Source organism: Aaosphaeria arxii (assembly GCF_010015735.1).
Source record: "Aaosphaeria arxii CBS 175.79 unplaced genomic scaffold BU24scaffold_15, whole genome shotgun sequence".
In the NCBI taxonomy this organism is placed as follows: Eukaryota; Fungi; Ascomycota; class Dothideomycetes; order Pleosporales; genus Aaosphaeria; species Aaosphaeria arxii.
Genome location: NW_022983488.1, coordinates 551,552 through 564,038, shown reverse-complemented (window position 1 = coordinate 564,038; position 12,487 = coordinate 551,552). Strand labels below are relative to the sequence as shown.

General features: G+C 47.4%; 5 protein-coding genes across 5 annotated transcripts; 3 read left to right on the top strand and 2 right to left on the bottom strand.

Moving 5' to 3' along the window:
* The first annotated feature begins 158 nt into the window (after positions 1-158).
* Positions 159-2,325, top strand: BU24DRAFT_90890 (uncharacterized protein). The gene is made up of 3 exons (XM_033534788.1): positions 159-290; positions 350-1,054; positions 1,108-2,325. The coding sequence occupies exons 1-3, from the start codon at positions 269-271 to the stop codon at positions 2,139-2,141; spliced, it is 1,761 nt and encodes a 586-aa protein (XP_033377459.1). The 5' UTR covers positions 159-268; the 3' UTR covers positions 2,142-2,325.
* Positions 2,326-2,442: 117 nt separating this feature from the next.
* On the top strand, positions 2,443-6,395 carry BU24DRAFT_474635 (tetratricopeptide repeat domain-containing protein; the record flags this gene model as incomplete). The annotated part of the gene is made up of 9 exons (XM_033532854.1): positions 2,443-2,519; positions 2,578-2,806; positions 2,886-3,248; positions 3,298-3,484; positions 3,536-3,598; positions 3,647-5,144; positions 5,197-5,607; positions 5,651-5,878; positions 5,944-6,395. The coding sequence occupies 9 exons, from the start codon at positions 2,443-2,445 to the stop codon at positions 6,167-6,169; spliced, it is 3,282 nt and encodes a 1,093-aa protein (XP_033377458.1). The 3' UTR covers positions 6,170-6,395.
* Positions 6,396-7,450: 1,055 nt separating this feature from the next.
* BU24DRAFT_468505 (uncharacterized protein) lies at positions 7,451-7,981 on the top strand (the record flags this gene model as incomplete). Its single annotated transcript, XM_033532529.1, has 1 exon — positions 7,451-7,981. The coding sequence occupies one exon, from the start codon at positions 7,451-7,453 to the stop codon at positions 7,979-7,981; it is 531 nt and encodes a 176-aa protein (XP_033377457.1).
* A 5-nt stretch (positions 7,982-7,986) lies between these two features.
* BU24DRAFT_429043 (HAD-like protein) lies at positions 7,987-9,159 on the bottom strand. The gene is made up of 2 exons (XM_033529632.1): positions 8,969-9,159; positions 7,987-8,871 (listed from the first exon to the last, which is right to left on the bottom strand). The coding sequence occupies exons 1-2, from the start codon at positions 8,986-8,988 to the stop codon at positions 8,058-8,060; spliced, it is 834 nt and encodes a 277-aa protein (XP_033377456.1). The 5' UTR covers positions 8,989-9,159; the 3' UTR covers positions 7,987-8,057.
* A 178-nt stretch (positions 9,160-9,337) lies between these two features.
* BU24DRAFT_402497 (fatty acid/sphingolipid desaturase) lies at positions 9,338-11,377 on the bottom strand (the record flags this gene model as incomplete). Its single annotated transcript, XM_033525528.1, has 4 exons — positions 9,338-10,389; positions 10,445-10,858; positions 10,923-11,094; positions 11,202-11,377. 4 exons carry the CDS (start codon positions 11,375-11,377, stop codon positions 9,478-9,480), a joined length of 1,674 nt encoding a protein of 557 aa, XP_033377455.1. The 3' UTR covers positions 9,338-9,477.
* Between the last annotated feature and the right edge of the window lie 1,110 nt (positions 11,378-12,487).

Here is a 12,487-nt window from a genome sequence, read left to right as displayed (position 1 = left end):
TAACCTGCTCTTAAAACTTGGTAAGACATAGCCTATCAAATCCCCATCGAGCCGTCTCGGTAGGCGCTGTGGCACTTATTGGGGGCGCTTAAGAACCCCCTGACCTGAGTTCGGACAGGATTCCCTACAACCTGTCTGCCTTGATGACACTCTTGCTGCTTTCTCAACTACCTTCTTTATTCCCTACTTTATTCCCCACTCTACTGTGCAGACTGTTAGTACATTAACGTTTAAAATGTACTAGTATACTAATAATATACAACTAAACATGGATCGTAAAAGGTCCAAAGGTAAGGCCTTGCACTCTCCCCTCAGCATTGCACAATCTAACTAAACTCTGGCTCGGCAGTTACACCGGAGAACTACACCCGAGCAATCGTCTCTCTCTCTAGAAGATATTCGAGCACCTCCGTCTTCCCTGGAAACAATTATGTCGATATCGGGGAATGGATGCTACAAGACCGTAGTCTTCTTGATTCTGCAAAAAAGGAAGACAATAATACTCTCTTTGCTTCCGATTCCAAACAACCTCACGATTTGGTTATTGTATACAACAGTGGAGAGAAGAGATGGGATGTGCAACAATATAGCCAAGAGCAACATGAGGCCTTCTTTGCTGCAAACACTGTTCCAGAGGCAGGTTGTGGGCAATTAATCTTCATTCGTGGCTTCATATCACCATCGTGGGTGTCAACAATTGGGAGCAAATATAACATTGATCCAGAATTCTTCAGGCGACATATGGATTTCCTTTCTGCGAGTGTTGACCGACATGCGTACAGTTTCCCATCGCTTGCCAGTTCCTCAAATACCATATTTCGACTTTGTGTGAGCACTCTTCTTCATCGCGATGATTTCGGTGGACAGCATCTCCAGTCGCAGCGGTCAGGTCAATCCACTGAGCTTGGGACATACAGGATACAACAGCTTGGGTCCACTAGAGTCTGCTGCGGAGACTCGCTGGTGCGCGAGTACTCTACTCTGTGCCCGTGTTTCTCTGTGATCGAGCAATGGATCTCGCTCTGCGTTACAAACACAGATAAGGGTTGGGCTGGTAGGAGATAATGTTAAATCGCATAGAGAATATATGCTAATACGCGAACCCAGTCATCGCCTGGATGGACCAAGGTAGACCCTTGGAAAAGTCTCCCCCGGGACCATGGTCAAGCCACATCGAATCCAAGGCTACACCATTACCTGTAATACAACATCATCACAAGATGGCATTCCGAACAACGATCAATCGTCTGGATCCAGATGCGAATGCTTCAGCAGAGGTTCAGCAAAGCGCGGCTATCCTTCCCCTCCAGTACGATTCTTTGATTGCGCTTGTCGATCTCGCTCGTCGCGCGCCTCAAGATCCGCTTTCTATGTGCCTCCCATTGTTTGCACATGCTGCTTTTTCCGAAGTTCAGTTTCTTAACCTTATGGAGTCCAGGATTCGGATTCAGATCGATGCCATAGCCGAAGGAGTTTCAGGTGACGCATTGGGAACTTTTCAATACTTTTCCAATATTCTCAACAGGCATGCCCAGCAGCTAAAAGATAGCACTCGTGCATTCTACAAGTTGGCTGAGCGAAGCAGTCAAGGATCGAATGGTTTCAGAGCGGAAAGCCCAGTGCCTAGAAGCGCAGTGGCGCAAGGTCTTGGCATGCGCAGGCAGGCGTCAGAGACAGAGTCGGCTAGAAGCATTGGATCAAGTACTTCCGACAGTGCCTTCACAGTAAAAGGCCTCTGGGAAGACTATGAGCAACTTCATGTTCGTTGCGTCGACTTGTCAAAACTGTGCACCCAGGGCATCAATCTGGCGATGAACAAAGCTGCAATCGAGGAATCCCGAAAAGCGATTGAGCAATCAGAGCGATTGAAGAAATTGACCCTGCTTGCGACACTCTTCATTCCTCTTACCTTCAGCGCCAGCCTGTTTGGCATGAATATCGATATCCTTGGGCAGAACGGGGTGCAATTTTGGTGGTTTTTTGTTTTGTGTATCCCAATAACTCTGTCTGTCTACATTCTTTATCTGTGGGACTTTGAGGTTCTGAGGCGTTCTTGGGTGAGACTCTGGGAAAGGTGTCGCTGTATGAGGCGAGACAGAACGGTTGGGAAAAGCGATAAGGACCCGAGTCACATTGTTTGATTTTGGTTTTCCGCTGCAGCGTCTCGTCGGTCCTAATTCCAACAACTGTACTACGTATGAGTATTATTGCTCTTTTGTAATAGGGAGGAGGACAGGTGACGCCTCTTTAAGTGAAGCCTTGGCCAAGATGCAGTCATCCATGTAACACAAACCCCTCATCTGTTGACTGTGCCCCGCAAGATAAACTGTACCAACCTTGAAACAACACACCACCATCCTTCCACCAGCAGCATACCAAGTCCAGTATTGTTATTTTCTCATCTAGGGACGTTTTTTTCCTCAATAAACTGCGTTAAGGACTATGGCGGCGAGTTTTACAACATCTGGCCACCTTCAGGTACTGCGGGATCCGGTTGGCACTTCTCAAGATGGCGTCGAGTAAGCTAAGCTCCTGGCCAGGCCTTAATTCAGCCCTTTCACTTATATCGAAGTCTAGCATCATACTTGTTCCTGGAATCGGAACTTCCTCACCAGATAACTGGCCGTTTGCTGACCAAGATTGGCTCTCTACCCTCCCTGGCTCTGGCCGTAAGGCACGTATCCTTGCATATAGATATGCTACCCCATTCGCAGGCAACAAGTTTTCCTGGGAGTCGGTCTTGATGCTGGGTTATGATTTTCTCCAGCATTTGAGTGACGCACGAACACAATTAGACCCAAATCTGGTAAGTGGACAAGTCTAGGTGCCTTCTCTTTGAGCTGCCGACATGCTTGCTGATATTCGTCGTCTAGACCACCACCAAGCCAATTGTCATAGTTTGCCATAGCTTGGGTGGAATTATAATCAAACAGGCATTGTGTGTCGCCAACAAACAGTTTCCTCGGTACGGATCAATCGTCAACGCTATAGCCGGCGTTATCTTTCTAAGCACTCCGCATCGTTATGGGGACAAAACCACGAGCCTGGTGCGGTTTCGTGACGTTTTGGAAGCAACAACCGGTAGGGTCCCAAAGGTTCCAAACGCCAATATCGAGCAAGAAGGCGCCATTTTGCTAGATCTTGCAGACAGATTCGAAGGAATCTCGCTTCGTACCCCGATACTCTCTGCCTTCGAACTGAGAGAATCAAAGAACAGTTCTACACCGTTGCGTCCAAAATACCAACAAGTCAGTGTTGAGACCTTGGCTGAACTTTGAATACTGACTTGGGTTCTAGTTGGTCAACCGTGAAGCTTGTTCAACTCATGCCCCTATAGAAACAGTCATTGGCCTGAATCTCAACCATCACAATACATGTCTTTTCACCAAAAGCGTTGGCAGCGAAGGCTTACCAGAGATGAATAAATTCATTCAAAAGACCTTGGAAGACGCCATGCAACTTGTTGCACTTCGACTCGAGGATCGTAGGTTATGAAGGCCTTGGGGAGGTTGCAAAACGGTGCTAATGGTCATAGAGGAATATCAGTACGCAACAATGAGTGCTTACTCACCCACGATGAGTGAAGTACCACTTCAAGGTAAGCCGAGATCCCTACTTTGCCAGCCTACTTACTGACTGCACTTAGTGGAGCACTTAGAGCTTACCGAATCGCCATCTAATAAAGCAACAGAATGGCCGTCGAATGGAGCGACAGAAGGAACATCTCTTTCGGGATTTGAACTGGTTCATCCGACGATTTCAAACACGGAACTCCGGAAGACTCTTCACTTGCCTTGCGTCCTTCTTAATACACATTCAGCGAATGAGAATTTCTGCGGCCGCGAGGACATCCTAGACTGTCTTGCAGCCGAGCTCTTACCTTCGAAGAACGTAGTAACGGCTTCGGGCACGGCTCTACAACAATTTGCACTTTGTGGATTTGGCGGAATTGGGAAAACAGAAATAGCCCGTGAATTCGCCCGGCGCCACAAGGCATCCTTTGATGCAGTATTCTGGGTTGTGGCAGATGAGATTGCGAAGCTTGACCATCATTACCAACAAATTTCGTTGGCACTGGGTCTTGAGGACTCATCCGAGTGTAAGAGTCAGGTTGTCAGTAGAGAGATTGTAAAAGGATGGCTCTCCAATCCTCGAAAGCATCTGTCAGGGTCTGATGAGCTTGTTCAACTAGGTGAAGCTAGATCAGAAGCCACCTGGCTACTCATATTTGACAACGCAGATGACCCGATGATCCTCGCGGACTATTGGCCTCAGGGCAGTGGATCGATCCTCATCACCAGCCGCGATCCATTGGCTAAAAGCATGTTTACCAAAAGATCTTCGGGACTAGATCTTGGCCCACTTACACAGCAAGAGAGCTTGTCTCTGTTCAACCATCTTACCACCGTCTCTAACGAGCCGGAAGACGATACTGCACGACAAATCTCCGACGCACTAGGTGGTGTTCCTTTGGCCATATCCCAGATGGCAGGTATTATTCGTCGACAGGACCTCACTTTATCGGAGTTCTTGGAGCTATACGCGGATCACAAAGAACATGCCAGTCTTTATGAAACAAAGTTCGATACCAATCTCGTCACGTATCGTCACTCGCTTTCTACTGTTTGGGCATTTGAGAAGTTGAAGCCCCAGGCGCGGGAGCTTTTGGAGCTCATTTCTTTTTTCGACCCAGATTTCATTGGAGAAGACATGTTGATGGAAGCATCTGTGGAACTTCTTTCCGAGGGCGCACAATTCAAGAAGAGTACCTACATTGAAGCTCGGACTGATCTTTTGCAGTCATCTCTAGTCCAAAGAGACAAGCAAAAGCAACAGTTATCGGTCCACCGCATCGTACAAGATGCAATCTTGGCAATAATGGATGTGAAAAAGAAGCATTTCATGTTTGACCGGATAGTACGAGTTCTTTGGGCCAACTGGCCATCGGCTATGCCCAAGCCATCAAAAGAGCCAGAACTACCCCAGCCCAAATCAACCGGCGGCAGGCTACATGTTGGAAGGTGGCCTGTTTGTGCATCGATTTACCCTCACGTTCTACGACTACATCAACTGTGGACAACATTAGCAGATCTCTCCGAAGCCACCAAGTTGCATTTCGCAAAATTACTGAATGATGCTGCGTGGTACGTATATGACTTTCAACCCTTTTTCTTCCCATTTTTCTGACATTGCCAGGTATCAGAAAGAGCGTGGACGAACAAAGGGGTTTGATGGCTTCTTTGAGACTGCTAGCAACATCTGCGAGTCCTCAGCCCACCCAGATCGGGATTCTCTGCTTGCAGATATCTACTTCTGCTTGGGGGCTATTGCTATGGATGCGAGCGATTTCGACAAAAGTCGCCTTCATAAGGAGCAGTCTTTGGAGCTAGTTTCCAAAATATGTAGAGAACTGGGAACTGCTGACGAAAGGCTATATCTTGCGTACGCGGAGCGAGGAATCTCACGCATCCAGGACAAGCGATATGAGGAAGGTGAAGCTGATCTCAAGGAGGCACTGCAGATGCGCAAAGCTCTTGGAAACTACGTTCCCCGGTCGGGCGAGGTAAACTTGAGCTGGGCTCTTCTTGCACAAGGAAAGCTTGAAGAGTGCGATACGCTTCTTCTGGAAACATTGGCAGGCAGAGAAAAGGCTTTGGGCAAAGATGATAGAGAGTCTGTTCGGACGGGACTGGTTCTCTATGCACTTGGAAATCTTCGTGCGACTCAAAATCTATGGGACGAGAGTTTTGAGTATCATCAGAGAGCATTGCGCCATATGCGTGCAACCGTGGGTGAGAGAGATTTCTACACCGCAAATGTCACCCACAAGATTGCCGAGCACCTTTTTCGCTCCAGTCGGAGCGAAGAGGCGATGTGAGTGTTGCCACCTTCAATTATGTAACTGGAAACTGCTCTAACTTCTCTTAGTGCCATGAGTAACAGGGCGCTGGATATTTGGTCGATTGATCCAAGTGCACACAAGAACGAGATTGCGCGCACTACCTTTCTCAAGGGCCAAATGTTTGAGGTGACAGGAAAAAAGCAAAAGGCTTCCGTTGCTTTTAGGGTTGCCTGTCGCTTGAGGAAGGAGATTACCATGGAGGATCGTGATGTGAAGAGCTTGACTACAGAAGACTTTGACGATATTGTTGCATTTTGGGCTCGATGATGAGCCCCCTTTCTCTATACATCAAATGGAAGCGGATGGCAAGGTCGTGCTTAATATTGTTCCGGTTGCTTCTTCGAGTCAATGTTAGAGTCTGTCGCAATCTATGCGGGAGCTTTTACAGAAATAGACCACCTCAGCTTGGCAGGGTGCGTGCAGGGACGTACGAAGAAGCTACTGGTAGTGTTTTTGATACCTATTGAGATACACGCTGCATCGAATTGCTTTTAGCTACTGTAGTATATCCATGCAATCTCATCCTGATCTAGAAGAAAGAGTAGGTTGCTCCAAACAAAGTATATTATAGCCAAGCATCTGCTCTGAAAGTAATATGCAAAGATAGGCTGAGCGAGTTAATCTCTGCAGAACTCTCACCTAGTCTCTTTTCGCCTTTACTTACCTAAGTTATTGCTGGTAATCCTGTTTGCAGGCCTTCTTCTGCAGACAGGTATACTGTAGCCGCTTTCGTCTCTGATAGGTCCGCACCCAGCCTGGTTTGGTTCAATAATGACTAACCTCACCGCAGCCGGCCTTACCGCTCTTGGTCCAATCTGGGCCCCAAGCCACTTACATTCTACGCAGAAAGATACAGTGTAGATGCGCCAGGTCTGACCAAATTTGCTGCTGGAGTCAGGCTCTTTCTTTGCATGACCTAGTACGCCATTGTACGATACAGCATGTTCTTTTATAGCGTCGTCATCCTGTGAGAATGCAAAATAACTATCAATATTGATAACTTAATCCTCATGTAACAAATGTTCAAAAGCAAGGTAAGAGGCTGCTCTGAAGCTCTAGATTCATCGAAAGTTGTGTAAAGCCCATAGTATTAGTCGACGCTCTGCATCGACACAGAGGGACCAACAGGGCACCATCACAACCTCTCTTTCAACGCCGGAACTGGAAAAACCCTATATTCACATGAGCAGTCAGGGATGGAAGGCACATAACGCATGGACGCGATTTACTGTCTACTCACCTGGCGAATAGCAATATATTAGACGCACTCGAAGGGGTAATCCTAATTCTCACATGTGCTACTGTCAGCAAACTATTTAAATCCCTTGCATGTCAATATTTTCCATTCTGCAGAGTTGCAACTGTCTTCCTCTAGATTATACTAGACTGTCTCTAGTTGTCGACTACATCTCTTACTACACTGGTTGAACAGTGCATCTTTTCCTTGCACAACCTAATACTCTTTCTAAAGGGATAAACGTTTCGACAAATAGCGTGTCGATCAGCTCAACATGTTTCCAATCTAGGAGTTCCGTAACAATCACTACAATGTCCTCGCCATACGCAAATTACGGGCCAGCCTTCTTCAGCGTAGAGTACCGTGTGAATGGACTATGGAATAACTTGCTAGGCCAATTCTACAAGACGGGTGCCGCAGACAAAGACTTCATAATCTCTCCAGAAGCGTATCCCAAACCGGATGACACAAAGGCGTTGAAAGCGGACATCCTAGTCAGCTTGCTTACTAGCGGGACAAGTGGATTTTCAATCTCCACGCCAAAACTCGTATATGAGGGCAAAGGAGCAGCAAGCAGGAACAGTTTTGAGGATATCATGGACCAGTTGGAGAAATGGCTAGCACAGGCTGCACGAGTTAGCCCATTCAATTGCTGGGCAATTGGCACTATCGGCTCCAAAGTTGTCTTCATGTTCTGGCAAGATGACACTATCCAATGGCTGGACTGGGTAAATAACAGACCGGGTCCTGTCTCGTCACCAAAGGCTTACGATATTACAATCGATGCTGATTGGGGTGTTGTTTCAGCCATGCTTGCCTATTTTGTAGGTCATCCTTTGTAGCATGACAATATACTTGCAAAACAGATACAGACGTTATTCAAATTAGCTTATCCAGAATACTTGCTGCTATGCCACTTTACAGAACATCAATCCCATACTTTATGTAATCGAAGGCTTCTAGACTCGGTATGCTTTCAGCCCAACCGTCATCGACCTCCCCTAGCTGCCAGTCGTCTCCGAGTTTACTCATGCCCATCCTCCCAGCTAACACATGCTTCTGCTTGGTTTCATATTCAGCCGCCACATCTTGATGCGGGACCCAAATAACCCTCATCCCGGCTCGTCTTCCAGCCTCAACTCCTGCCACACTATCTTCAAAGACCAAACACTCGTTGGGCATGATGATCTTCTCATCCGCATTGGCCGCCGAGTTCAGCGACTGCAATGCGACTAGATATATGTCAGGCGCCGGCTTCCCTCGACCCGGTCGTACCCGTGCATCATCGCCCAAGATACGTCGTTCGGATGGGAAGAAATCTAGCAGATGCTTTGTTTCCGGCCTTGATGTTTTCAATCCGTAGCCATGGCTCTTGGTACTAGATGCCAATGCCAATTTGATCTTCTCCCCTGTAGAAGTACTTCGTGCACGACTGAGATCTGACAGAAGATTTTCCGCACCAGGCAACGGTTCGCAACTCGGAAAATGGACTTGCATTTGTCCGTTCAGTTCGTGGGCGAATTCCTCGCGAGATATGGGCAGTTTGGCCCAGTCGTGGAACACATCGCCGTTTGTTGAATCTGGGACGCCCATGAGCTGGACTCGAATCGACCGAGTGAAAGCAGGCCTTCCGTACTTTTCAAGAAGTTGGTTTGTGCAAAGGGTAATTATGTCTTCGGAGTTGATGAGAAGCCCATCCATGTCGAAGATGCATGCACGGATTGGGGGAAACCTGTAAATAGATTTTTTTTTAGTCGCAGGCTTTACGTCGCCACTCTTGCGTCTGTGTTTATAACGCACATGGATATTTTCTGTAAGGGTGAACTCACTTTGATTCAAGAAGAGCCATAATGTTGCAAATGGCCAAAGGTGTTATGCCTTTATGATCTGGACAACGAGCCGAGCCTGAGACAAGTGTTATGACACAAGGAGAATGCACCAAGGCAGGATAGTTACGTAGGTAACTATTAATAGTTCAGGACGCAGAGAGCCTCTATTATCATAGTCCAGGGCATAGACAGTCTTTGTCTCGCGTTGCGAAACTCGCAACAACGGAGAAATCGGCTCCGGCTAAGCAGCGCACGAGCCCCCGTACCCCGTACCCCGTACAGGTTCCTAGCCAATGAGGAAGCCACGATACGTTCATACAAGCTGCCCAGCATCAGTGAACACATTACTATTGTACATGGTTGGTTGCCACCTTCATTGGAACCATTACTGTTCATATAGACGCTGCATATTTGAACCTAGCTTACATGGACAAAGAAGGTCTTCCTTCGTTCTATGGTTTTTTCCAAATTCTTATTATTTTCTGAATGGTTTTCGAGGTGTTATGTTTTTAATGTCCTAATCCCTCTCCAGTCTCGGCCATGTCTTTCTGACAATCAATCATCATCTTTACCATGTTGGCAACCTCTTCAAGCCTAGAAAGTACCACCTTATTTCCCTCAACAAATCCATAACATTGATACCGTATTCCTGTCTTATCAGAGAATTCCTTTACAAGTTCTTGACATTTTCTTAGGTTATGTCTCGGTACTCTTGGGAATAAGTGATGGACTGCTTGAAACTGCAAACCTCCATGCAGCCAGTCCAGCCAAGCAGGGCAATCGACATCCATGGTTGTTCGTAGCTGGCGTTGGGGAAATGACTCAGTTGGGCCAAGATCAACTGTCGGCATGCCCCAATGCGATAGGGTTATCTGGACGTGCAAAACCATCGTAATGAGATGCGAAACTAGTACGAACGCAATGCGAATGGGCCATGATGGGAGGGTCAGCCAAACAAGCTTGTACCCAAAGAGTACCCAGTAACATGCCATGAATAAGAGCTCAATTGGGCGCGTCCACCATGCAGCACCTAACTGCGCTGCTCTAGGCGAACAGAGATGAAGCCAGCTGAGAATATACAAGTTGAACCGAGCAAGAGCCATCACAGGATAATACGTGTATTTTTGGTAGGGAATCAGGAAGTCGGCCGCAGAGTCCCAGGCGAATTGGAAGTTGTAGAATGAGGACAGAATAGACTTGAGGTATGTAGGCGAAGTAGAGAACAGGGGAAGATTTTGAATGTCCGGATCATGTTCGGGCATGTTTGTAACCAGGTGGTGAACATTGTGCGAAGACTTCCACCACCCTATGCTAAGGCCACAGCAGAAGTCTGCAATGAAAGCACCAATAAGTGTATCGATGATGAAATTTCCAGTAATCCCTCGGTGACCTGCATCGTGTGCTGTGAACATAATCTGTTGCTGTGTAGTTGACGTGAGCTAAACATTCCCTGCGCGAGGGACGAACTAGGCTTACCCAAAACATCCCCAAAAACATTGCGGATGTGAGGTACCATTCAGCGTTGAGGAAGGCAAGGAATGTACCAAACAGTCCCATATATCTTATCATCTCAATTCCATACTCTGCATAGTTGCATCTGTAGAGCCCTTCGTCCTTGATCTGTTGATGAAGCGCGCGGTAGTCTATCGTGATTGCGCGCTGCGTAGCAGTGTCTAAAGAGGGATTCTCACGCACCCCTTGTGCAATCTCCTTTTCCTCCTGCTCAGTAGCATAACGCTGGCGATATATCGTCCTTGTTGACTCGACCGATTCGTTATACGTTCGTGCATCTGATGAGAGCATTTTCTCCGGGATTGCACCAGCACTTGCATCCGACCTTCGAGAACACGTCCCTTTTACATTCAACTTTTTGCTTATGATGGAAGCTGCCTTTGGTATTCGGTCAGCCTTGCTCTAGTGTGCTCTGGTATATCCATGAAGCAGGTAGACCCACGAGACATGGATCGACACTGCGACGGCGTCTTGTGTCTACGCGCTCTTTATGCAGTGCGACATTCTCATAATAGCTAGGCGAGCGGATCGGTGGTTCTAGGTTGGCCCAGGGTTCTCGGACTCGACCAATACGATGCCGTTTCATCATCAAGAGCGCCTTGTTCGAGTGGTAACTGTAACTAGCAGTTGAGATGAAGTTAGTTTAAGGTGCTGATGTAAACGTTCCGCGCGCATCCGGTGCCGTTAAGGTGGGAGCCTGCGCGACCATCCGACCACTCACATGTTGATTTCATCTGTAGCATCACGACCGACCATATGCAATATAGAAAGCCGGCCCCCAGGGTGGTGATCAATCCAATCTGACAGATCGAGAGCATGCCCTTCGTGTATCACTATGGGATGGTGCTTCTCGATCGTTTCCTCGATACGTGCAGCAGAGATTTCCTTCTCCGACATTGTAGTCACAAGGGCACTGCTGGCTCCTGTTAAGGCGAAGTTGGTTGTTAACCTTTGACGAAGGAATCTAACAAAAGAGGAGCAGGAACTCTGTTTCTTAAGAAAGCAACAGGAAACAGGGGCGGCATATCCGACTGATGAACACTTCGTAGACCTTAGCTCTCCTTGAAGTGGGTATGGGCAAAGGACTGGATCTGAGCAGTAGTAAACGCCATGTCCGACGCGCCAATCAATCTAAGAACTGGCGACCATCATTATTGGAGATCTTGCAGTTCACAGCCTCCTCCCCGTGTGTTCGGTAAAGGGTGTAACACCGAATAACGACAAGGGTTTGGTTTGGCAAAGCGTCCAGACGCACCAACATTATGCAGCCGCAAGTGGCAGATTTTCTGCAGTACAATCTAATGACACGAATCTCATCTAGATACATAAGGGATTGCTTGGAAATAATTCATACAATATTGAGCACAAGGCTCGAAATGGATTATCCGGAAATTTTATTTTCCCGAATATGATTGCGACAAAAGATGAACGCCTGTCTGTATCATCTAGCGCTATCATAAGATTGCTTGCAGAAATCCTGTCAAAATGTGGCAGTTAACATGTGGGCCTACTAGTGCAGAAAGACACCAGATGTGTGCGTGTACAAATGCGTGCGTATACGTCGTCGAGTACATCGTCATTGACATGTTTCCGTATCGGAGACCGATCACGCGTACCCGTCGTATTCGTTCCATTGCGAACGAGTCCAACTCGACGCGTACGACTCCAATCGTATACAAGTAGTTTCGAAAAGCCCTGTTAGGTCCAGATGTCAATCTCTGCTGCCCAGCAGTAGAGAACACGTTGTGTGTAGGTGTTAGGGGCTGACGGAATAGGAGAACTGAGCGATGGCTTGGAACAGTGCCGTTCTTGGCCCGACTCCTTCGCGGGTGAAATCCAACTGTCCAACAAAACGCTGCATGCTCAGGCAGAATCGTAAAGTACATTAGTGGAATAGTAGTACAGGATTAAATGTTTATTCACATGTCTCAAGGTGGCCTTCAAATCAGCAGGCTTACCCAGTATCTAATCGGCGCGCTGACTAGACACGAAGATGTTCTCTGCATA

What these genes read in the sequence shown, in the direction of transcription:
- BU24DRAFT_90890 (XM_033534788.1), top strand. Translation starts at nt 269, where the DNA reads ATGGATCGTAAAAGGTCCAAAG. An exon ending in GGATCGTAAAAGGTCCAAAG is followed by an intron (nt 291 to 349) that starts GTAAGGCCTTGC and finishes CTGGCTCGGCAG; the next exon opens with TTACACCGGAGAACTACACC. An exon ending in CACAGATAAGGGTTGGGCTG is followed by an intron (nt 1,055 to 1,107) that starts GTAGGAGATAAT and finishes ACGCGAACCCAG; the next exon opens with TCATCGCCTGGATGGACCAA.
- BU24DRAFT_429043 (XM_033529632.1), bottom strand. Translation starts at nt 8,988, where the DNA reads ATGGCTCTTCTTGAATCAAA. An exon ending in ATGGCTCTTCTTGAATCAAA is followed by an intron (nt 8,872 to 8,968) that starts GTGAGTTCACCC and finishes ATCTATTTACAG; the next exon opens with GTTTCCCCCAATCCGTGCAT.